Source organism: Lissotriton vulgaris, chromosome 1_1 (genome assembly GCF_964263255.1).
Source record: "Lissotriton vulgaris chromosome 1_1, aLisVul1.2, whole genome shotgun sequence".
Classification (NCBI taxonomy): Eukaryota; Metazoa; Chordata; class Amphibia; order Caudata; family Salamandridae; genus Lissotriton; species Lissotriton vulgaris.
In genome coordinates this window covers 591,885,999-591,912,848 of record NC_141685.1, presented here as the reverse complement: position 1 = coordinate 591,912,848, position 26,850 = coordinate 591,885,999, and the positions used below count along the sequence as shown (strand labels likewise).

The 26,850-nt window shown below is 38.9% G+C and overlaps 1 protein-coding gene across 6 annotated transcripts in view; it reads left to right on the top strand.

Annotated features, from left to right (window-relative positions):
* The window catches only part of SSX2IP (SSX family member 2 interacting protein), a 632,083-nt gene that overhangs the window by 211,000 nt on the left and 394,233 nt on the right, over positions 1–26,850 (top strand). For all 6 annotated transcript variants that reach the window (XM_086954035.1, XM_086954027.1, XM_086954031.1 and 3 more), the window contains one exon: positions 8,182–8,292. In XM_086954035.1, coding sequence (XP_086810161.1) covers positions 8,182–8,292 — 111 coding nt within the window. The remainder of the gene's footprint in view (positions 1–8,181; positions 8,293–26,850) is intronic.

Here is a 26,850-nt window from a genome sequence, read left to right as displayed (position 1 = left end):
AAAGGATTTCGGGAGGTTGAGGGATTAGACCTATAAATTAGAATGTCATCTGCATAAGCAGAGTTTAATTTCTTGGGAATTGAATTTAAAATCAGTTATATTGGGGTTACATCTGATACGTTCAAGAAAGGGTTCTAAGCAGAGAAGCAAAAGCAAAGGAGAGAAGGGGCATCCTTGTCTAGTGCCCCTATGCAAACTAAAATACGGTGAGGAACAACCTTTAACAAACATGCAATCACGTGGTTAAACGTATAACAATTTGATGAAGGAAATACATTTATATCCAAAACCAAACCAATGAAGAGTAGAAAACATAAATTGCCAACTTATACAATCAAAAGCGTTTTCAGCATCAAGCAACAAGGCTGCTAGGAGATAGGGATATTTTTTCCCCAAGGGTAAGAATGTTGGAGAATATTCTGGAATTATCGGATGCAAGCCTGCCCTTAACAAAACATGCCTGATTGGCTTAATAAGAAGGAGGTGATGCTCTCCAAACGAGGTGCCAAAATGTTCGCAAAAATGTTGTAATCGTAACTAATTAGTGAAATGGGCCGGTAATTTTTACAAAGGGTAGGATCCTTATCTGGTTTGGGGATAATGACATTAAGGGCTTCCAGAAAAGAACCACTGGCTTTAGAGTTGGATAAAAAAGAATAAAAAAGTTCAAGTAGTTTGCAAGTAATAATAGAGGAAAAGAATGAGAAAAGTTTGAAGGTAAAACTGTCTGGGTCAGAAGCCTTAGCTTTTTAAAAAAGATTTAAGAGCATCAGAAATTTCCTGAAGTGAGAGATCTTCAAGAGATAGTGAAGTATCAGGAGTAGAGGGAGGTTTGGGAAGACCCTGGAAAAAACGCTTGCTATCCCATTCAGAAGGGGTTGCATCTTATGTATAGAATAGTTCATAAGAGGACTGAAAGATTTCTATATTATCCACGAATTCTTACTATGTTCACAATCAATAGGACCAATAGTTTTTTGTTCCGATTTGATTTTGAAATAATTGGCTAACATTTTACCAGCCTTATTTTGGCTTCCATGGTATTTGGACTTAATTTTCTGGAGGACATTACCAGCGTTGACCATAGCATTCTTATTTAAGGCAGACTTGGCTTTAATTAGACCATTTAAACTCGGAGGATTTGGAGGTGAAGTAAGCATGCCTTAGCGCTTTTATAAGTTGAAGGGTTAAGAGGTATTTAGCATAAAATACTTTTTTCCTTCTGGTCAAGTAGACCAATGTGAAGGCGCTGAAGAAAGCTTTAAAGCATCCCAATTATTGTGAACAGAAGTATCTTTAGAATGATTTAATTTGAAAACATTCATTAATCAAAGAGATCGCTTCAAAAATAAAGGTTTGGTCTGACAACAAGGTATTATTAAAACGCCAACTGCCCTGTTTAGAGGTTTTGAGGGATATTTCCAAGGAAGCTATAACAGGAGCATGGTCGGAAATAAAAATAGAACCAATTTCAGGTGTTTGTTTTGAAGAGAGTAATGATTTGGAAACCAAAATATAATCAATACGAGACATAGTGTGATGTACATTCGAAAATAATAGGAATCACATATATCGGTTACAAGTTTTCCATACATCAAAGAATGGACGAGCGGAATGGTGTATTGAAATGCTTTGTGAGACTTATCAGGCTTAAACTTACAGGTAGATTTTCTATCAGTGAATGGGTCTAATCAATCATTAAAATCACCGGCAACAAAAAAATGAGGGTTAGAAATAGAGGAAAGTTTCAATTGAATACTGTGCCAGAATTCAGGGTCAGATTTAACGGGGCCATACATATGGAAAAATGTGACGTGTTTTTTAAGTATTATAGCGTCAACCAAAACCCATTATCGATTCGTACTACATTCAGATGTTAACATTTTATTATTTAATGGCTTGTGAAAAAGTATGGCAACACCACCTTTACGATTAACAGCAGGAGAAAAAAGAACCTGATTGACGTTTCAGTTTAAGTGATTCAACATCATTGCAATGTGTTTTCTGTAAAAAAGCAATGTGCGTTTTAAGTTTAAATAGATGAGGAAGTACCTTTTAACGCTTAACAGGATAACCCAGACCATGGACATTCCACGAGACCACATTAAACATGTTGTGGGGTGAGGGAAAGTATACAGTAACGGGTAGAACAGGTTGCAAGATCAATGAGAGACAAAACGTCAGTATTTGCCAACCATCAAATAATATACAATGATCGCTATGAGAGGAACAAATAAAGAATTAAAAAAACACTCCTGTAAGAACGAGAATAATGAGAAGGATAGGTAAAAAGGAACAAGGATAAATATAAGTGGGAAAAGGGTGCTGAAAAAGAAATAGGAAAGAGAAAAAAGGAAGACAGATAAAGGATGAAAATCCAGATCCGAATTAGGATGGTAAAGAGGTAAGCGAAGGGCATGTTGATGCCGAGAGCTGAAACGATATCGGAGAAGAAAAATTAAAAAAGAAAAATATACAACAAGTAGCCTCAGATGAAGGGAAAGCATGGAAACCAATGAGTAAGGTAAGATATATCAATACAAGAAAATAGAGATCAAAAGGAGATTCATCATTAACTTTAAGAAAAGTATAGTTGGAATATAAGTCAAAACAAAACTGTGCGAGAACTTAAGTATGTTTAAAGGTATCAGTCATTAGTCTCCATGGTATGATTTGTAATAATACACAGAAAAGTCTTCAGTTTAGCTGGATCATTAAAAGAACATGAGGTGCCTTCATAGGTAAACATTCAATATGGCATTCTACATCCATGTCTTTGTACGATCAAGTGCCTCATCTGGAGACGAAGAGCGAGGAATTATTTTCGACAAGCATTTGTTGCGTTGGAAACATCCTGTGAGATAAAAAGGTTGTGGCCAGACCAAATAAGACCATGTTTAACTTTAACAGCCTTCATGCAGCAAGTCATTGAATTCCAAAAAGAGTATTTTGATATCACATGGTTTAATTGAATGAGATTGATGGTGGCCCAAACGGTGTGCACGTTGAATGTTGAGAAGTGGTGAAGACTGAAGATCCAGGAGGTCCGGAAGAAACTTTCTCCAGAAGGTCCGAGCCCTCAATGTTCTCGTGTAGACTGTAAATGTGCAAATTCTTTTGTGTATTCCGATTTTCAAGGTCTTCCGTATGTTGTTTAAGCTTTTGGATTTATTGTTCCAACAAGGGTATCTTAGAAGGTATATCTTGAAGATCCCCCCCATAGTGTTCTAACTCTGACATCTTCCCTTCCATAACAAATCATCAATTCGTTGTAATTTTTCATTAGTTGTACACGTGAATGGTTGAAGACCACGTACATCATCTAAGACATGATTCTGGGAGGATAAATTAGGAGAGGGAGAATCGTTCTTTGCTCTCTTTGGTTTTGTGCCTGAGGAAGACTGTTTAAAAGATGAGATGAATGAAAAACACTAGCCATCTTCTTATGCTGAGGCAGGCGTTGCACACGAATTTGATAGGAAAGAACCCGGCCCATACAACTGAGACAAGATCAAGAAATCCGTATTTACACACTTTTCAAGGACTCCTAGGGATCACAGGGAGAAACCAGAGTGGGCATCCACCAATAGAAACATGGAAGAGGCAAACCAAGTCAGTAAATGTGCAAAGTCACTTGTGGGGAAACCAGTTAGGCAGTTAATCCTTCACTGAGGAGACCTTAACTGTCAGAAGGAGCCAAATCACAATTGCATTAGCCAGAACAAAACTAGGTGTACTAGTTCAGCGTTATAAAAAATAAGACTGTCAAAAAGAAGGATCGCCGACGATTAGGAGCCAAGGGTCGCATCCAAAAGAGGCATGTAGCGCGATAAAACGGCCATAGAAACCTCATTGAAGACTTTTTTGTCAAAGGACTCCTCCAACACAAAGTGAAGTGCAGCACACTTTTCCCTTTTTTCTATTCCTTCTTTCCCCATGAATATCATTAATTCCAGCCTATAGGTATTTTACTTCTAAGGAGACCGTTATTCATTGAAGGTCTCTCCTCTCTTCACCTCACCTTTATTATGAGCGATGCAACCTAAAATGGTGGCTGCTCGCTTTCATCTTAATAAAATCACCACCGCTGCACACAGGTCCCAGACTGCACCTGCATGGTGCAAAACAGCATGTAGATAGATGGATAGTGCGTTAGAGAGGCTACATAAGGAAAAGAGCTCCGCGTCTGTTCCGGAGGTCAGATGAATCCCGCCAAGTTGCGTCTGTGTCGAAGCCACCCCTCCCCCCCCCAATTGACATATATCTAATTCACTTAATCCCCCCATTGTAAAGTGCCACTACGTGTGCCCAGGACCTGTAAATTAAATGCTACTAGCAGGCCTGCCATTGCAGCATGTGTGTGCAGTTTTAAACCGCCATTTCGACCTGGTAAAATAAAACTTTAACCAGGCCTAAACCTTTTTTTAAAACCAAATACATATAGTTCACCTCTTGGGTAGGCCCTGCACAGCCCTGAGGGCAGAGTGCAGTGCACCTGAACAGTTGGGCATGGAATTTAAGTTTTACCTGTCCTGGTAGTGAAAAACTTCACTACTGAAAGGCCTATCTCTCTTATAGACTGATATTGGAGTTACCTTATTGCATTTAATAAGCTGTAATTTCCAAATGGGGGCAGGTAACCAGTTCATGTTTGGTGTCTTTTTGGAATTATAATGAAAAATCCTAACTTAGGGTGAAGTTGGAATTTAAATTACAATGTAAAATGAAACTTTTAGAAAGTTGGCTTTTTCCTTCTTTAGCCTCTTAGTGCCTGTACCTGGATCACATGACTAGGTGTAGCTGACAGTTGAGTTTTGTAAAATCCTCCTAGACAGTCTTCACACAATGGGGAACTTAGGTGTGCCTGGAAGGACTATCACTAGCATTATGAGAGGGGGGAGCTGGGCATAGCCCCATTTACACTTGAATTGGCTGTGTCCTGCCTCTGCACAAAGCGCTGCATGCTCCCTGTAGTTAGTCTGGAGCCAGGACAGGGAAATCAGATGCCTGTGGGCTACAAAGGGAAACCTCTAGAAGCTTCTCACCCACTTTAAAGGCACAACTGAGTATAATAATGTCTGCAAAACTTTTGCCAACTCTGACATATGGAAGTGAAGCGTTGTGTGGAAAAGACTGTCATTATCGACCATGCATTCACGAAAATCTATTAAGCCCTCTTTTTAATTCCACATAATGCATCACCCGCGCAGATACGAATGGAATTTGTGATGACTAATCAGGCATTTGCGCGAAAGGCCTATTTATTAAAGTATGGAAAAGGATTTAAACTGATACTGCAAACCAATTGTCCAAATTATTGTGGCAGGAAAGAAACTTAAACTGGAAAGCCCAGGCGTGGAAATATCTATTTACATCATTAGAGGAATATTCAGTAAACTTTGTCTGCAAAATGCCAATTACTGCAAATTCATTTTAAAAAGTTGTCAATAGCACAACTATGCATCTATCACTACTCTTGGATAAAGAGATCTTCTCAAAAAGAAAGCATGCGTGTCCTCCAAAGAATGGATATACCAAGGTAAAAGTGCAATCGTATCTCGAAATTCCTTAGTCTGTGAAGTATAAGCAACTATTCATATATGCCCACTTTGGAGTGTTCCCAGGCACATTTTATCTAATGCCATGGTTGCGTACAGAGTCACAAATGACTTGTAACTTGGTGAAGAGAACATTATGCACCTCCTCTGTGTTTGTCCTGAACTGAAGGTTTAGAGAGTATCAAAGGTCCTCTACCGTCAAAAATGATCAGCCACTGGAAATACCATCAGCTAATGATTGAAAATATCTCTTATTTGTAGAAGGTGAACAATATCAGTGTTGCTGGCAAGATCCTATAGAAAAATATCCTATGGTTACTTCGCAAATACTGAGGAGATTCACACCCTAATTCCTCCACATAGATTTGGAGAATATGATGCTCTAAATGAGGTTCGAGTGTCTCACTCAGCCTGACCGGAGTGATTGCTGGAAACGGTTTTCGTTCAAACCCTAGGAGAGATTTTGGGTGCCTTTACTATGTGATGAATTAAAAATCACCTGGGAAATCTGAGAGAAGCATCACTCATGCAGTAATCAATATAATATTAGATCCAAATACAGACCAATGCAGTGGTTTGTGGTCTCTGTAGCTCTTACTTGAAGTAATATAGCACCATCCTCTGCTGCAGAGTATTAAAATAAAGTATTTTGTACAATTGGAAAGGACTCCTTTTTAGGCACTTTTGATGGTATTTTATATGAAGGTGTTAAATGCAAGGTTTTCTGTTGTCTGTTTGAAGATCTCCCAGACAAACGGCAACCAGATGCTCTTTCGCCATGTAGGTCAGATTGGCATTAATAATTGAGGCATATATATAGGGCTGGAGCAAACAAGCAAACTTGGCTGTAGCTTTAACCGGGAAATAAATAACTGCAAGTGCATCTTTAGCTATTGTGGTCCCTAATCTGACTCGTCCTTTCCATGGATCAGTCTTATAATTGTCACATTAAATCTTGAAGTGAAGTATGCTAAACTTGTAAGTATACCTTACTACTTGCAGCCCCGTTTCCAAGTGACCTGCCACCAGCATTGCTCCTGCCTACCCTTCTGTTACCTTATGCACCGATTTAGGACAAAGATATTGAGGTGTTAGAGCAAATTGATTTGTGCCTGTAAAGTCTGTGATGCTTGAGAATTCTGTGGTGCTTGTGTACCTGGATCGAAAAACATCTGCTTTGCTTGATCCCAGAATATTAACCTGCTTACCAACCTATGACGCAGTGCATAGTTTTACCTATTTGGAAATTCCATGTATGTGGAAGAAGGCGAGTAGTACGTGTTTGCAGGAACTATCCTTTGATTTTGAACTGAAGATAATTCTAAATGTTCCGAAAAAATTGAAGGTATCCAGGAATTTGGTAACCCTTCACTAAAGGTGAAGGCACAGGATGTCTGTTTGACACTTTTGTGTCTGGTTTACTGTCTTGTGTAAACAAATCTGGCTTTTAATGGGGCACCTATTAGTTGCAGTGTTGGGCTGAAAATTTGGGGAACTGTATTCTCTCATTCAAAAAATATTAGTTAAGATTCACTATTTAGATTTCAAGGTTGTTGCTTGTCCAGGGGAGCTGGCATAAGATTGAATGTGAAAGGTGCAGCCCAACCGTGTCTAGAATCTGGAACAGTGGGGCCCGATTCAGAACCTCTACTTCCCATCCAACATACCTATTCTGCAGTGTTAGACCTGGCTTTTTCAGCGGGTTTATCCCCAGACGTTTTGCTTTTTGGCCTCCTGTTTCTGACCTTTTTTGTTGGTTTTATGACTCTGGGCACTTGACCACTGCCGATCAGTGCTAAAGTGCATATGCTCTCTCTGTAAATTGTTGTTATGGATTGATGTTTCCATGATTGGCTGATTTGATTTGATAGTCAGTCCCTAGTACAGTGCACTGTGTGCCCAGCGCCTGTAAATCAAATGCTGCTAGTGGGCTGCAGCACTGATTGTGCTAACCGCATAAGCCGCCTGTAAATGTTACTGGCATGTAATTGCAGAGCCTGTCTAGTACATGTTGACTTGGCCACTTGCCAGGCCCTAACCTTCCCATTTCTTGCATGTTAGTCACCCATAAGGAAGGCCTAAGGTACCCTTGAGTGCCGGGTGGCGTGTATGTGAAAGGTATGACACTCCCTGTTGTGTGTGGCATGTCCTGATAGTGAATTACTGCTAATTTAGTTTTTCACTATTGAAAGGCTACCTGTTCCATAGGATAGGATGGTGAGTTTGCTTATAACATCTTATAAACATTACTACTGCTGGGGAAATAAAGTTCAGTATGCCTGAACTCCGAATGTTTAAATGCATTTTTTAGTGTGGGTGATTTTTACATTCTGTGTTTGAAAATATCCCTTTCGGAAAGTAGGTATTTTCTTGCTTAGCCATCCAGTGTACCTCTGCTAGGTTTGTGTATTGTATGTCTGGCTTTTGGATGACAGGGGCTGGGGAGGAGCAGTGGCTCTAGAGAGCATGATGAGTCAGGGCTGGCTGAATAGACCAGGCTGCATTTCGAATAGGGGGAGGAGATTTCCTTTCACCTGAATGGGCCTGGTCTGCCTTCCACAATGCTGTATTTATCGTGTGTTTATTTAAAACTGAAGTGTATTTTTTTTTCTATCTTTTTGAGGATCAACTAGAAACCTTAAGAAAGGAACTGGTTTCAATTCACGAGAAAGATCGGCAGCTGCAGTGCAAGAACAAACACTTACAACAGTTACTTAAAAATGAGAAGGAAGAGGTGAGCTCTATTAAGTTACTGTGGGGTGGGGGCGGTGGCAGGGTGGTTGATACAAGCATGGGTAACATAGGGCTTCTAAGAGCCTGACATCAGTCTACTTGAGTCACTCAGAAATAGGCTAGTCTTGGCTTGCTGCTTCGTATCGAGGTAGTTCCATACCTGTGGTTGTACAGAAGAAATTTATTGGAAAGTAAGTTTTTTGTCTATTCTTTAAAGTGTGAGTGAGGACTTCAGAATGAGTTCCATTGGCAGTGTTCCTGCCAATGGAACTCATTCACAGCAAGAGGACAGTTTCTTCAGTAATGGATCTTTCATAGATTCAAATGCTTGAATCATTCCCCGTTGTGGAAGTGGGAGTCCCATGGTACCTTGGAAAGCAATAGCCAATGACATACATAGCAGGTAATGTTAAACATTCACGTCAGTAGCTTAAACTCATTGTTTAATAAGAACCACAGTTCAGCCCAGCAGGTAACCTCACACTCAAAGAAACTCATCAGAGGCTTCAGTCCCTCAGATTTTCTACCGCACATCATGTGATGGTCTCCATGAGGTCTGCTAAGTTTTCTGCAGTCCTTCTCTATTCAGGAAAAGGTAAAGACCTGCCAATACAGATTCTGACTGAACAACCATGTCTGAACCAGCAAGGAAAGGACTGTTCAGGCCATGTGGATCGTGTGGAAACAAAAGGCTGCACTCCTAGGATCCACACAAGGAGTGCATCTACTGTTGACATCGTGAACATAAAGGATTGTAACATATTCTTCACCTTTTTATTAAAAGGCATTAAAAGAAAGGGAATACTACTTCTTTGGCTTCAAAAATTTAAATCGAAGGACAGAACTGAGAAATCCCATAAAAGGAATGGGTTTCATGACCGAGTGCCTCAGGGCCACCAAAAAAAGACAATGAAAAAGACCCATCATGGGTCACCAGGACAGTCAAACTACCTAGGAATGCTAAAATCCAAAAAGGATAAAAATCTCAGAACAGGTTCAGTTGGAGCCTACTACTGTTTCATTAAAGGAGATGAACTTGAAAAAGTCATCCTGTTTACCGTCGACTACTAGATCTCTTAAGGTGATTTCTAAGGGGGAAGACGTTTTCCAATAGTGTTGAATCGTCCTCCACAGATCCATTTCTGTAGATAGACCCTGGTGTTTTGCTTGTTCATAACTGACCAGAGAGATTAAATGTGTGGATTGGCTCTCCTATACAAACTGGAGCACTACAGACCCGGGAACTGGTGGATGGTGGACGGCCCATTGAGAAGATGGTATGCAACAGCCTCCCTCCCCCTGCTGCCCCTCCTCCCATTGGTGAGACTAAGATAAATTATACTACTTGTTGTTACGTATGAGACCCATAGCCCCACTGCACAATCTGTTAATCTGATAGTTATATGTTTTGTAAGTTATATTTTTCTTTCTGTGGATTTGAAATGTGGGACATTTATAGACTGGCACATAATGCTTGACTATATGTATAGTGAACATTATCATTTCCTAGCTCTACAGCGGAATGAGTTTGCAATGAATGTTATTATGCTTTTTACATACCTGAACTAATTGATTATCCCTCTTATGCCCTACTTCGAATGTAACCGAATGATGCCTGTAACAAATGTACGCACGCCATAGTCTAGCTTTATTACAATATTGAAAACTTGAACAATATGATAATGATTGGATATTAAAATAAATGTCAATAAATATATTTTAAAAAAAATCTCTTAGGGTGATTTCTAAACTGCATCTTGAATTAAAATGTGCCTAGCTTAGTGATGGGAAGATTCAATTCTATTAAGGTCACGGAGGAGAGGATTATATTTCTGTACTTTACAGTTTAATCAAAAATCAAGCACAGCAGCCATTAAAGCATTGCAAAACTACTTTTTCCATGAAGACCTTAAGTCCTTCTTTAGTCTATGCAGCCAGGTCCCAACATAGTCCTCTATTGCTGCTCAATCTTTCTTTGTACAAATCACACCACAAGTTCCTTTCATGCATCCTGTTTCACTCCATCATTTCCTGCAAAGAGATGTTGCATCAGTGACCAATCCACAACCTCTTCTAATGCAAAACATCTTCATTTGTGGGGTAAAACACCAACATTGTGTATGTATCTTAATTTGTGGGGCAAACACCAACATCGTAATCGGGAGATTCAACCAATTCGCTTACTAAACATCATCACAACAACTCTTTATAAAGGCAAATCTAAAGTACTTACTGAAGAATGGGGTGGGATCGTTCTTTCCGCGCCAGGTGGGACAATACTCGCCTCCTTGTCCTTAATCGAACTGAAATTTACCTTCACTAAGCTAGGTACATTTTCATTCTGTCAGGACCAAAGCCTAGTATTATGCTAGTTCAAAGCTTACTCACCACCATTTGGGCTACATCCACCACCGGCTTAAAATAGAATCTCATAAAAGTAGAGTCAGAAGACCAGTCTGCAGCATGCATGGGATCCTCCAAGCATGCTTCAAATCAAAAGGCTTTCAAAGCCATTGCTCCTCTTTTTTGAATGCGCCCCAAACATTTTGGTATCTATGCCAGCTTCTTTTTTCACCCAACAGGCTATAGTCTGGGAAGATGCCAACTTATACGGTTTTCTTCAGGTAATAAGAAGTTGCCTCTCTCCCAGAGGCCAGACCTCATAAGTCATTTGTTCATATGCTTTTAGGCATTGCACCACATAGAACTTGGGAGATTCTGCAAAAGCTGGATAAGAAAGTGTGCACGTATTGGATTTGATACGCATTCGAACTGTGAAAACCACTCGATCTGGGGAGAACACACAGGCCTTTAGAGCCAAAACCTATACGTAGGACACTCTTCTGCATGACGCAAGGTAACATAGCCAACTTGGCCCAGAGCTCTTTCCAATACCAAAGCAAATTTTGTTGCCACAACAAGAAAAGGTTGAGGATTAAGTTAACGTCTCAAAGTGCTACATATCGTGGTTCAGGTGGAAGGGAGAGATGAATACCACCCTCGCCCCCCTCAAACAAGTAACCTGCAAACAACAGGGTGCTAACCCATCGGGCCCCGTCTACTGGGGCATGTCCTGATGAAATTGTTGAGCAGAAAGCATTAATTGATTGATACGCTAGCTTGTCTTCTGCAAGGCTTGACAGGAAATTAAGCACCTGTACTACATCAGCGCCAACGGGATCCACGTTAACTTTATTGTTTGGTAGTACTGTCGGTTCAGGCCTTGACGAGGAGGAACTTGGCATGACGTGAAAGGCCTGGAAACATACAGCGTTGCCTGTAATCCGCCACAACATCAGAAATAAAGATCCCTCTTCCACCAGCCAGTGTGGTTCGAAATCCGGACTCACCATAATGTGAGAGTCAGATTCGAGAATCCCAGGAAAGTTCCCGAACTGGAAACCACACTTGAGACTTCCATATGGGTATCATCATGACTACCATCTCTTGCTGTCTGCGGACCTTATCCGATGCACTGGTGATTGAGAAGAGGGGAGAAGCATAGCCCTTCTCCGGACCCCAGTCTTGGAGGAACACATCTGTCGCCTCCGCTTGAGGGTCCTGCCTCCAGTGGACGAACCGCTGCAGCTGGTGATGGAGGCAAGATGCAAACAGGTTAATCGCGAACTGGCCCCATTTGTCAACCAACCTACGAAAGACCGGAGGGTCTAGCTTCCCCAGGCTCGAGTTCCAGAGATGCTGGAGATGTCCGTTCTCCATCTAGTTTGCCTGTCCTGGGAAATATTCTGCCATGGCAGAGTATAAATTCTCCAGCCAGAAAATCCAGAATTTGTTCGACCATATCTGCCAGGGCGTCAAACCTGGTGCCCCCCGGGTAGTTGATATTCTCTTCCAGGGGATACTCCTCAAAGTCAAAAGCAGTGAATTATCCCCGGCCATGAGAGAGAGAGAGAGAGAGATATATATATATATTCACTGAAAAAAACCATAGGTTATAGACCATATATAGTTAGGGATTAGCATTTACAAAACCTTATTTTACTCGCACAAAACCATTGAAATTCGCATATATAGTTAGTTGCACTAACTATATATCGCGCACCCGCAATCCACTGCTGATGATGTCAAATATTACATCATTCATGAAATGGTCAGTGACATCACTGATGACATCTCAAATGACATCACTGATGACATCTCATTTGACATTACTCATCACATCACTGATGATATCATTCATATGATAATACGATGAACATCTTCAGATTCTAATATAACCTTAGATACAATCAGTGTAAACAGACACTCGCAGATTGTCACTCATCCATGGAGTTACTCACACACCTAGTCAGTCATGCAAAAAATCAATCACACCTCCATTTCCTCAACTATACAGTTATACACACCTTACTTATTCAAACATATACTAACACATATTTACTCTCTTATACAATCCCTGATACAAGTTTACAATGATCCATACAGCCACTCACACATTCACTGGCTCTTATGCACTGTTATTTATATATGTCAACTCTCACATGTACTGTGTTTTACATATGTTCCTACTTTGACATGTAGCACTGAGATATCCATTCACTCACCAATACACTCATGCACACAGTCAACCGCCCATACAGCTGATTCCACATGCACTTTTGAACCCATACATCTAGTGAATCAACTGTTCACACATCTATGCACAGTCACACACCTCCCAGCCACCCACACACACACTCAGTCTCCCATACAAATACTTGGGCAACCAATCAATAATCCATATAGTTACTCATATAGCTACTGATCAACACATGCAGCAGTTTACAGAACAACAGACATAATGATGCACAAATTAAGACAGTTTAGTCACTAACCCATGCACTCAGTGAGACACATTTAATCACTCACTCATACAGTCAGTCATGCACCTACTAAATCCTTCATCCAGACACTTATACATCCACTCATTCTTCAATATGTAAGACATATTTTAACTTTACAGAAACATAGTCACTGGATGATGTCATCAGTGATGTCATCAGTGATGTCACTGACCATGTCATGAATGATGTAATATGTGACATCATCAGCAGTGGATTGCGGGTGCGCGATATATAGTTAGTGCAACTAACTATATATGCGAATTTCAATGGTTTTGTGCGAGTAAAGTAAGATTTTGTAAATGCTAATCCCTAACTATATATGGTCTATAACCTATGGTTTTTTCAGTGAATTTTCAAGGTTTTGTAAATGGTAATCCCTAACTATATTTGGTCTATAACCTATGGTTTTTTCAGTGAATTTCAATTGTTTTTTAATAGCAAATATCAAAAGCTGTAAAATGTATTCTTATTCTAATTCAAAAATATATTTTTTTATTTTTATTTTTTTAATTATTTTTTTTTTTGTTTCGCTGCCGGTCCGCGAACCGGGCAGCTTCCCGTTAGCTTCATTTTGTTCTGCGACCCGGTCCGCGAACCGGTAAACGTTCCGTTAGCGCAACTACCGCGTTAGAAAGCAACATCGTGACGCGTCGCGTAAGCGCGACGTATCACGTTACCGCGTAATGCGTCTTATGACGCGCCGCGTTAGCGCACCCGAAAGCGCTCCGGAACGCGAAGCGCAGCGCCCCGGAGGCGATCCGGGGCGTGGCATGGAGCGCGTAACGTAAGCATAACAGGTCATGTGACTTGTTTATAAAACTTTTCATTGGTTCATTTTACTTTTGGTTTCCCAATGACGGAAGGCTTGGTGATATGACCTAAAAATAACACTTTTCATTGGTTTAGAAATTTTTTTTTCCCAAATGATGAAAGCCCCACCTTTTTTCCTCACTCTGACTTTCATTTTTATGAGAGAGAGACCTTTTTTGAATACCATAGAAATGGCTTCATTGATTGCTGCAGCTGGTGGACCCCCACCACCACCACAACCTCCTAGGAAGAGAGGACCACCTCCTCAGGTCATCCTACAAGAAGAGGAGGAAGATGAGGAAGAGGAGCAAGGGACATGGAGGTTTTTACCTGAACAGCCAAGGAGGTCCCATGTTAAAGAAAGTTATATTTGGCAATTTTTTTCAATACCCCCGGAACAAAAAAAGGTAAATGCCCGGTATGTTACCTGCCTGATTTGTAAAGATGAACTGTCCAGAGGAACAGAAAAGAAATACAGTTATGGTAATTATACCATGCATCGCCATAAGGTGGCACCCTATAAATTACAGTGCTGCAAAACTACGTGATCTGGTGGATAACCCCCGACCTGTGGCCAGTACATCCACCAATGAAGAGGCAGTGACGGGACCAGAGGCGAGGGAGATGGTCCCAAATATTCAAATGAAATTTGGCAATGTGAAGCATGTAGGCATTTTTTGTGGCCAACTCATTTGCTTCAGAGAGAGCAGCATAAACTTAATTAATAAAGCAATTGACAATCACAAATGTGCAAAACGCCCCAGGAAATAAATTATCTTTTTTTTTTGTTGCTCCTGTTGAGCCCTTCATAATGAATCATTTTTGTTTCTCCCCCCATCAAAAAAAAAAATATATATAAAACCGTTCAAATACAAAAAAAAAATGTTCAGAAAAATAATTAAAAAAATATAAAACAAAAATAATTAAAAAAAAGTTCTTTTCAGAACTACCTCCCCTTTATAAGAAATTGCTAGAATGTTTAGCACTCTGACAACCTCTATTTCTTTTGGTTCGCTTCCCGGTTCGCGCGCCGGTACGCGAACCGGAAGCAAACTCAAAAAAATTTGTTTTTTAAAAAAAAGAAGAGTAAGTAAACAGAGTAATGTTTAAACAAAGACAGTTAGAGGGAGTAACACAGAGATACTGTTTAAAGAGGGACTGAACAGGAGTGGAAAGAGTAGAGTAAAAAAAGTAATAGAAAAAGGAATGAGGGAAGTAGCAAAGGCAGGAAACTGAGGGTTAAAGAAATGAAGCAGTGGAACTAATAAAAGTTAAATGTAAAAGAGATGTAACAGAATGAGTACTAAACACTTACCTTATAATTATTGTTAACTTAGTCACGTGTTATTTTTATACTTTCAATCTGTGAATGAGAGAACAAAAATTTTAAAATTGATAGAAAGTAGTAAAAGATGAGTGAGCATGAGACAAGATGAGTACATATTATAAATCACAATTCAAAGTACAGAATTAATTATACATATTAAATGGTTTATTTTTGCTGTTCTCAGAATATATCAAATTTCACTGAAAACAGTGAGTTGAAGGTATTCATCATATAACAGCGGGGAAAAAAAACACAATAAAAATGATTGTGTTTAAAAAACCCATATGTGTTTAAAAAACCCATATAATATAATCAATCAGAAATCAGAACTCCTCAAAAGTAACTTACTTTCCATGATGTCAAAGGATGTCCTATGAACAGCTTATACTCTGTTGTGCTGTTATTATTTTCTGCCCGCCACTTTCTGAAAGATAAGCTCTTATCGTTTTAAGAAAAATGAGACATGCAAAGCAATTTAAAACCGCACACTAAATTACAACACCTAGAATCATTATAATCCAGTTACCTACCCTAAATTCTCCCTTCTGAAAACAAGTCAAAAGGCAACATTGCTTCATAGTCAAATTCTAATCATTGCCGAAAGACCAGCCTTTTTAAAATTTTGAATAAACTGTGTAATATCTTGAAGTTGTTAAAGGACCATCATGTCATATAATAGCTGCAGTTACAAATGTTCTTCCTGAAATTGACAACTGTGCAGCCAAAACATTTTTTATTAGACTTGACAACTTATTTACATCCGGTTTACATAGTTGGAATTGTAAAATGACATTTCACCGATAAGTTTCTATAAATATTGTAGACAGCATTACAGACTTACATCACCTCTACTCCTTCTTTTGATCTGCTGCTTGAATTAGCTTATTAAAAAAAACAATTTTCGCTCTGTGCTACACTTATCCACAAGGCTATATAGTGTAGGAGCCATTAGAACCTCTTAAAATTCCTCAGAACAAATCCTGAGATTCCTTTCCTAAAGTTTTGGTTGTAAGAACACCAGGTAAGAATTTTGAAGGTGAAAAGGCAATCTTTTTTTGAAAGTTAAAACAGAATCATTGCAGAATGACCAGCCATTTCCAGACTTCAAATAAGTTGTGTAATGTCCTGATGTTGTTGAAGGACCCTCATGATATATAATTGCTGCAGTTAGAAAAGTCCTTCCTTATATTGACAACTGAGAAGCCACAAAATTTTTAATTAAAGTTGTCAATTTTGTTCCATCAGGCCTACATCGTTGGAACATTAAAATGACATACTGGCCATATCTTCGTATAAATAATGTGGACAGTATTGCAGACTTACATTGGCTACACCATGTTTTGATCGGCTGCTTTTACTAGCTTATTAAAGGATACTGATTTAGTGTCTGGCAAAGTTAAATATATAAATCTTTCTGAGTCTACACTAGTAATACTTGATAACGTACAATTCTCGCAGTCATGCTGCCATTGATAAGAAAGGCCAAACAGATGATCTACATCTACACCTTCATCTTGCAATACATTAAGCATATACATTAAAAACTCCTGACAATCTTGCTGAATATTTTGAGAGAATTGTGTTTGACCTGAACATTCGTCTAACAGATTTTGAATTTCAGACACACTTTCTACTCTTGTTCTATCAGCACTACATTTCTCTAACACAGAATTCAAGAAACAGCAAAAACTCTGATCCGAATTGATCACAATCTGTTCTTTTAAAGTTTCTAGAGAAAAGACAACATTAAACACTACATTAGCATAGCAGTTCACACCAGAACTAGTTTCAAATTGAAAACCAACAACCTCTTCAACAGAATTAATTTTCTTTCTGCTTACAATTTTGGGTTCATCGACTTTTGGTCTTTTTTTCTACAACCTCCCTACTATTAGTGACATTTCTTCGTTTCCGGCCTACCACACGTTTCTCTAACAAAGGATATTGAGGCAAATGTGGTGCATACTCTCTTCTTAACCTATTGTATTCCATAACACAATCTAGATCCGCACAAATGTTTGTGACATCACACTCAATCAAGTACAAACCAGATAATGTTCTGACTCGTGACAATGCTACATAAGCCATACCCTCCTTGAACACAGAACTGCCAATATTCACCAAAGCACTGTCTACACTTAAACCTTGTGATTTATGGATTGTCACCGCATATGCCAAGCAAACAGGAAATTGCTTACGGCGAACATATAAGTCTTTTACAAGCAGAAACCTAGCTGTGCAACGACCAATTAGCTGTACTTCCTCCATGCCATCAAATTTGATTTTTAAAAATTCAATTCCATCCCTATTTCTGTATTTCTCAAAATCAACAACATTACCCATTGATCCATTTACCAGACCTCTTTCAACATGTAAATTTCTTCTCAAAATGATACGGCAATTTAAGCACACATTCAGAGTCTTTTCAAAACCAGCAGTTTTAGATAGTCTTCTCTAATGAATCCAATTTAGATTTCAAATTCTCAGACAAAACAATTGTTGCACCCATATGCTCTATTCTGTCAATAGCTTCCAGTTTCACAATCTCTTGGTTCTCTAAATTCAACATTTTGTTGTTGAAGATGGAACATTCTGCAAGAGTTGGCATCAAACATATTCCAGATTTCTTCTCAGTAATTTTATGAAAAATATTCTCTGGCAGAACGTCTTCTTCTGGAAACAAATTTGACAGTAATCGTGCATGTAAAGCTTCTTTCCCACGCTCAGTCACTTTCCCGATTCTAACATCTTGTAGAATATTCTTGTAATCTTCATCCTTCGCCTGACGCATATTTTCACGAAGCTCAGCATAACTGAAGTTTAACCATATGTTAACGTTGCCAATGCTCCCTAGGCACTTCCTGGTATCTTCATGCGTAAGCAGTTTAAACACTGGTTGTCCTTTCACTGGTGTCAGCTGCAGAAGATCACCGAAAACAATGATGTGTTTGCCACCAAATAACACATCATACTCTGTTTTAAGAACTTCCTGCATTCTCAAATGCACAAAGGCAAGCATGACATTGGAAACAATGCTTACTTCGTCAATGATAAGAAGTTTCATCTTCTTCAGGACTCTAGATACTTCACAACAAGCATCTCCCGATAACTTGTGGTATTGTAATTTGTTAACATGCTCCACTGGCAGCATCAGTAGACGATGCAAAGTAATACCTTTAATATTATGTGCTGCCAGTCCAGTTGGAGCGGTGAAAACACAAGACAGCGATGACTCAGTCCTTTTCTGCAAATAACATGAAATTGCTTTAATGAGGAAACTTTTTCCAGTTTCTGCTTCTCCACTCACGTACAATCGGATAGGCTTCAACGACGTACATGAGCTCTGTTTCTTCTCATGACTTAATCCATGATCAATTTGGTTGGTAACTTCATCATATATTTTCCTCTGCTCAACGTTAAGTTGTCTTTCTAAATCTTCTAAGTTAACCACATCCTCCTGAGCATGTGCCATGGCTCTTTCCACTTCAATCATGGCAGTGGCAGCTTCATTTTCAATAACTGGTCCTCCTAGTGGATCCTGACTCAATGAAACAGAACTCTGACTCTCCTGAGAACTGTCTCTAGCAATCTCGGCTGCTATTGTTGCTTCCTGCTCGATTTCTGCATTCAACATTTCTAGATATTTTGGGAAAGCAGGACATTCTATGGACTCCTTGGCTGCATTGAAAGAGTCTTCGTAACAGAGGAAATCTCCAAGCAGTTCCTCTTCTGCACGCCAAGGTTTGAAAAGTTGCAAAAGAGCTAAATAGAAAAACTATTTTCTTTCTGGAGATTCGCAATCCAATTTTCGATGATTTACCAATAGACACATTTTTTGCTTGACCAGACATCCCTCACTTCAATTACAGCATACACTCCTTTATCAATATCTTCTGTGATGTTCCTCTTGAAAATGTAATTTTGTAGAACCTCATACAGAGAAACATTCTTCAAGTGACTGCTTCTATTTGGATACTATGTATCCAACATGTTGGTCTTCAAAATATCTGTACTGCTTGGCTCCTTCTCTGCCAAATAGTCAATTTCCCGTACAGGTTTGAGAACTCGATTACGCGTTGCAGCAAGACCAAGACTTGCCCAAATGATACTCCTAGATTTGGCATTGGGACTTGCTGAAGATAACCGGTCAGAACATTCATAAGCTCCGATTTCTCGATGTGACAACATCTTCAGACTGAAACTGTACAACTTCTTACTGAGGCTCTTTTCATGGGAAATGTCCTCCCACATATCCTTGAGTTCTGTCTTTTCTTTTTTTGTGATGTAAGACGTCACATACCGAGCCACAGCCATACAGTTGTCAGCCACAAACTGTATATCCATGTTAGCATTCCACATGGACAAAATCACTGGGTTGTAGTCATTGATGTTCTTGGACTCTTCGTTTCTCTTCAAATTGTATGTATTTTTGGGTGATTTCCTTGTCACATTATGTCGCAGCGAAGACATCAAATTGTTCACTCTTCCTTTAGATATCACCAATCGTGGAAATCCAAAACGACATTTTGTGTAGTACTTGTTCTTGTTTCTGAATTTACGACGACAGTACTTTCCACAACGATGGCTTTGAAATCGTAAAACTTGTTCTCTTAGACTTTTGTCTTCCTTTGTCTTTGGAACAGCACATGTAGAATACTGTTCTATGAAATTCATCACTAAGTCATCCGGATCTGTTCCAAATTTGGGTGCATATTTGATCCATAGCAGCATATGTATATGAGGAGCACCTCTTGCTTGATACTCCTTTCTCCAGAAGAAATCCAACACCTCTCCAAGAGGTGGATTTTTCTTGTTCGTGATGAAAGACATCATAGCTTCAAATCTATGATTGAAGTACCTGCATACATTCACTGGATCCAAAGAGCACAGTTCTCCGGGTGTCTTGAATTCAATATTTTCAATGTTTCCATTTGCCTCTCGTAGAAATTCAAGTAAGTCTTCCCAGCCATACTCGGCACAGCTGAGAGTGAGGAACCATGTGGGAGTTCCTAAGTTCCTCAGCATACATTTTAAGTCACCATGACGACGGTACCAATACTCATTAGTACCACACTGACATGCCATCAGATTAATCAGGTGAGAATCCAAAATACTGTCTTGCACATTGACTTTATCCATAAAGTCCCTTGCTGAGATATTTCGCAGTTGTAAACCACTTTTCAGGGTGTGGTTCACTGCATAAGACAGTCCAGACAGATCACTTTCAAACAGTAGATGAAACAAATAGGGAATGCATTGACGAAACTTAGGATCTTCTGCATACAATCGTAAAGTCCGGTATTCAGAAGCAGGAATTTGATCAGGTCGCTCATCATATCGTCCTCCTCGACCTGTGGGAAATAACTGTGGAAAACACCGAGCTTCCAAACTTTCCTCCCAAACACTAATGGGACTCCCTTTGGCTTGTTTCATTTGAAACAATTCAATAGCATTCCCCATGACTTCCTTGGAATGCAAAGGATGAACACTATAATGTTCATATAATTCTTCATTTTTAGAGGCTTCTACTTTCTCAATTTGTCCAGCACACAATTCGCTGTCTTCTTCTTCACTTACTTCCTCTTCTGCTACACATACATTTTTGTAGTACTCATTGTTTTTTATCAAATACAATGTTGCCTTTTTGACTTTCCTAACATCCACTAAATCTTGCCAGATTTTCTTACTCTTTGTCGGAACACCATTAACTAGGATAACCAGAGGTTCCTCTTCCACTTTCTCTACTCCAATTGTATTAATGTTTTTCTTCAAATCTAAAGGCAAATAAACAACTCTTCCCTTTAATCCTCTCTGTAAATCTGATGGAGGCAATTTCCCTGTCTTTGGCTCCATTCGTACAATAGCCTGAAAGGGATGCACACTTTGAATCAAAATAGATTCATAAGTATTTAAATCCTTCAATTCAGAAGGAATGTCAACCAATTCCAGATTATTATGAACCGCTCTAGCAGGCATCCGGTTTTGGTTTAATTTGTTAAAACAATAAGTACACATACGTTTCACTTTTTGCATATAAATCCATTAACTTAGTCTGATTCTTATAATAAGTCCGTCGACAACACACACAAGTGAAATTAGGCCTCTCACTTGATTTCACCTGAAAGATGGAAATTTCCTTGTGAAACTTATCTATATTAGAAATCTGTACACTCTCTTCCACATTACCTTCTTCTACTGGGTCAATTTCAACATTGCTCTCTTTACTAGCAAAGTAACAGAACTCAATTTCTTCACAAATATTCTTCACATGTAGTTCTGAACCATGCAAAAGAGCACTGCTCAATTGTTTAAGCATAATTGCTGGACTCTTAGCATAATACAACATTCTCACTAATTTCCTCACTTTATTATGATGCACTGCTAGCATCCTGAAATGATGAAAAACACTCTGGCATACTCTTCTGGAAAGACAAGCCTGGGAATGCCCATGCAAACCTGTTACTTCTCTCACTCTGCAAGGATCTAATTCTTGCAACAACTTCATTTTCTGTTTTAAACTTTTCTTATTAAATGTACGTACAAAATCACAAAACAAATTGATGGAATCCTGTCGCACACTACAAATGCTACTACATTTCCAGGGTTAGACTGGTCCCTTAGGACGTCTTCCTAAAATCTCATCACCTAACACCTCTTCTGCATCTGCAGACACAAGTTTTTCTTTTTCAACCGGACAACCATCTTTTACCTCATATGCTCGACCACTGGTGTCAACTGCATGCACCAAATCATTGTCTTGAAAGTAACTCTCCTCATTAAAAAATGCCTCACAACTTGAACTATGCATCCATTCTCCTGAGAATACTTCTCAAAAATTAGTACGATTAACTACTCTCTTCCATCTACTATTTGATTTGAAATCAGAAATTACCTTGTTTAGTTTCCTAATTCTATTGATTACCAAAATAAATAACTTTCGCTTAATTTCGAAAGCCTGATCAATAATTTTTTCTACATTTTTCTTTTTCTTATAAAATGTCACTTTCTGTTGGCCTTTCTTAAATTTTTTTTAACAAATTGACAATTATCCTGTTGCGGAACATTCGCCTACGAATGTCCCTGAATTGAATATCCCTTCTACTGCCATGCACAGACTTATCTCCTGCTCTAGCTGAAACTTTTTTTACGGGCCTTTCCTTTTCCTTTAAATTGTCTCTCTTCTTCTGCACTAAAACATGTTCAATACTGGTATTTTATTGTCTGAAAATTGTTTTTAAAAATTATTTTATTTTCTTACCCGGAGCTTTTTTGGCAACTTGATACGATTTCATATTACAGGACTGTTCCAAATCTTTACCAAGATGAAGTGTAAGTCGCTTTGCTTCTTTTAGTTTTCGCTGCCTTGAGGGCATTCTTAAAGTTTTCTAAAGATCTTCAGTTAAATCTGTGGAAAAATATTTAAAAAATTGATATTAACCACTATTACCAAACAGTAAACTAATAACAGAAGGCAAACCATTAACACACTAGATGTCAATTCCATCTACAGTAATTTAACATAGACAAAGGGGGCACATTTACAAGGCACTTGCACCATGGGGGAAATAAGTTAAAATTCCAAGAACACATAGGGTCGTATTTACAAGGCCCTTGCACCAGAAAGAAGTGACTTGAAATGGCCAAGCACACATGAGGGTGTATTTACAAGACCCTTGCATCAGGGGGAAGTGACCTACAATTACCAAGCACACATGAGGGCGTATTTACAAGGCCCTTGCACCAGCAGAAAGTGACTTAAAATTGCCAAGCAGACATGACGGCGTATTTACCACACCCATGCACCAGGAGGAAGTGAGTTAAAATTGCCAAGCACACATGAAGACTTATTTACAAGGCCCTTGCACCAGATAGAAGTGACTTGAAATGGCCAAGCACACATGAGGGCGTATTAACAAGACCCTTGCACCACCATAAGGTGTGGCCTATGCAGAAGTATGCTGGATTGTCTGTCTGCCATGGTAAAACCAAGAAATATCTAGGAGCAAAAAGGCAGGTCTGGCAGTCACAAAAGTTTGTTTGAGGTGAGGCCTACTCAGCGTTGCAGATGAAATTTTGGCTTATTGAAGAGTACAGAAGACATAATACTTGTGCAGGCCAACAGATGAAGTGAGTCATGTCCACTGCACACTTCAACAAAGACCAGACCTCCTCTGTCTCCCTGGACAGGCCTAAACCTCATCAGCACAATGTGATTAGTAATGTTAGGAAACACAGGGGATGTAATTGAAAAACGTGCAAATATTTTTGCTCGTTTCACAATCGCATCACCTGTGTTTCCTCAGCTTAGGTATCTCATTGAGCAGATATAGTCTAGCATATCCAAGAATACGCAGAAGGTGAGGACTGTATGCAGCAGTGCAATGTACATAATTCTCCTCCAATGACAATTACAGAAGCCTTAGCATATCCATTCCCCCTAAACAGTCCTAAATGTATATCATAATTATCATAGTGACTATGAAACTCTACCAGTACATATTGTGAAACCTAAATGACTTCAAGAAACGACTTTTTAAACCATCAAACAAGCAAATTATTCTCCCATATTCATGTTGAGAAATAAAATATTTATTTAAAAAAAGCAAACCCCTTGTTATCCTTCTCATAAATGTGAAAAGTCTTTTTTTTTTTTTTTTTTTTTTTTTTAAAAAAAACGATTTTCTAGTCATAATTTCAAAACACAAAACAGCTCCTAGGTACAAGCACACCCTAGCTGGCTTCCTCATTTTCTCCAATAAGCATACTAATCTCCTTCTAAATTAAAGGAATCTTTTCTCACCTTAGCACGATTTTTAAACACATCATGTAAGGAAATTAGTCTCCCAGATTCCTGGGAGAAGTACCTTAAAATTGTCTAGCACACATAAAAGCGTATTTACAAGGCACATGCACCAGGGGAAAATGACTTAAATTTGCAAAGCACTCATGAGGGTGTATTTACAAGAACATTGCACCACCTTTAAAGTCACTTTTAAAATGAAACCAGAAACAAGCAAATAATTCTCCCATATTTATGTTGAAAAGTGAAATATTTATTTAAAAAAGCACACCCCATGTTATCGTCCTCATAAATGTAAAAAGCATGTCTTTTTCTTAAACGATTTTCTGGTCATAATTTGAAAACACAGCATACCTCCTATATACAAGCACTCCCTGTCAGTACTAATACTTCACATTATCTAATATTATAATTTGTCAAAGAAGCAAAATCTTTTTTGAAAAAATAATGAAAACACTTGACACAAAACAACATTTTAAATGTACAGCTAACTTCCTTATTTTCTCAATATACCATACTACTCTCTATCTAAATTAAATGATTTTTTCTTACCTTAGCAAATGCTTTTTGAATTTCAAAACCGTCTCAGAAACACACCAATTTTTCTTTAGCAGAACAAAAGGTATGCACTCCAGAGGCTGGAACCAACAAAGGCACTGAAATGCTGAAATTCATCACACATATCTCTCATGTGACCCAATCAAAACTCTTCCCTCACTTTTTTCAAATCAACACCCTTCCCCCCTCTGCCCTTTCTGGTCTTTTTCCATAGCAACTACCTCCTGCCAGACCTCTCATGTTTACAAGTTCACACAACAAAGTTTCAAATGAACTCTGAACTCTCAGTACACCTGCTAATCCACTGCAATGTTTCTTAAAATCATGTTTTCTTAACCATTCAAATTACATGTTTCAAAGAACACATCCATGCACCCTAACTTTCTGTTTTCAGCAATGGAAATCCACCAATCACTGCTACTGAATCATTAGCACACAAACTCCACTTTTTTTTCTTTACGAACTCTTACTGTTTCAACTGCCATTTCATTCCCACACTTCATCTGACTGCAGCAGAACCTCCTCTCGCCATGTTTTCTGTCTGGATTTTTGGACATAGTTACATTCACTGGGCTCACAGGTATGCTGAAAACAGAAATTTACACAACCTCAATTTACAAAATGTGGAAATCAAATGGATTGGCCAAAGAGGATTGAGATATCACCAATTGATACCATTGGTGAAAACCTTTTTACATTTGCCAACTCTGACCTCATAATAGTGCACTGTGGAGGAAATGATTTGGGCACTTTGACTGGGGTAGGTCTGGAAATGCTCTTAAAGGACACCTTTGAGCAATTAATGGCACTTTTCCCTCAAACTGCCTTGGTATATTCCAATATATGCCAAAGACAGAAATGGAGGTGGTCCAATCAAATTTCTCCACAAATTGAGAAAGCGAGGAAGCATGTAAATAAGTCTGTTTCAGCTTATGAGAGACCATGGAATGGGTGCAATCTACAACAATAACTTGCGTTATTACATGCAAGATATCTACAGAGGAGATTGTGTTTACTTCTCAGATGAGGGCAACAGAGTTTTCATACAAATTTTAAGACTGTGTATTGGTACCTACTTATAAGTACCTAGAACTTACACAGAACCCAAAAGCTCTTTTCAGAGCTACCTTAACTATAATTACTCTTTTAAAATTTCGAATGTACCTTTTTTCACTAATTTTCACTTATGTTCACTTCCCGGTTCGCTACCCGGTTCTCGTACCGGCAGCTAACCGTGCGAAAAATTCAAAAAATGTTTTTTTTTCGACATATGAGCCTCCTCAGCCACCCTCAGAAAACCTAGGGAGTCAGGATACATCTTCCGTGCCCCCTTATACTCCTTTCCCTACATTATTTTTCCGCCATCTTGTGATTAAATTTGACTGAAACACAAAATGGCGAACTCCCGTTACGCTACCGGTAAGCTACCCGGTTCGCGTACCGGGACGCGCCTCTACGGCGAAAAATCGCAATTTTTTTTATTTTTTGCCCCGCGGGGCACTTTAATATCCCCCTCATCAATCCTAGGGGGTCAGGAGGGGTCTACCTTGACCCCTTTCATTAAATTCCCCCTTCGTTTTTCTCCACCTCTTGTTTTTCGATCCTACCGAGAAACAAGATGGCGGCCAACCCGGACTGTTTAGAATGTTGACAGACAACGGAGAGCCAATCAGCTTCGCTTCGCGAAGTTCCGTTACGCGTCAGGTACGCGAACCGGAGCTCTAACCGGAGCGCTGTTACAGATATATCTGTTTTTTAAAACGTTAATTTCTCAAAATCCACTGGAGCACATATATTGAGACATAGCAAAGGCACGTCGGGCAAACCATATCTACAATTCTGCCAAGTTTCGTGTAAATCCATTCAGCCGTTCGAGCTAAAAGTGATTCCAACCGCCCTATGGAAAAAAGAATGGGAAAAACGGGTTTTGGGACCCCCCCTTTTTTCTCGGCCCCCCCTAATTTTCAGGGGCTGCTCGGAAACAAAATGTGCCATTTTCCTGAAATTTTCAGCCAATTCCGTCCACAAACGCCAAAGTTATTCGACATCGAATTTTCAGAAATCCCATAGGAAAAAAATCCTAACTATATATACCTACTGGCGACCTCCAGTAGGATATATATATATATATATATATATATATATATATATATATATATATATATATGTATATATATATATATATATATATATATATATATATATATATATATATATATA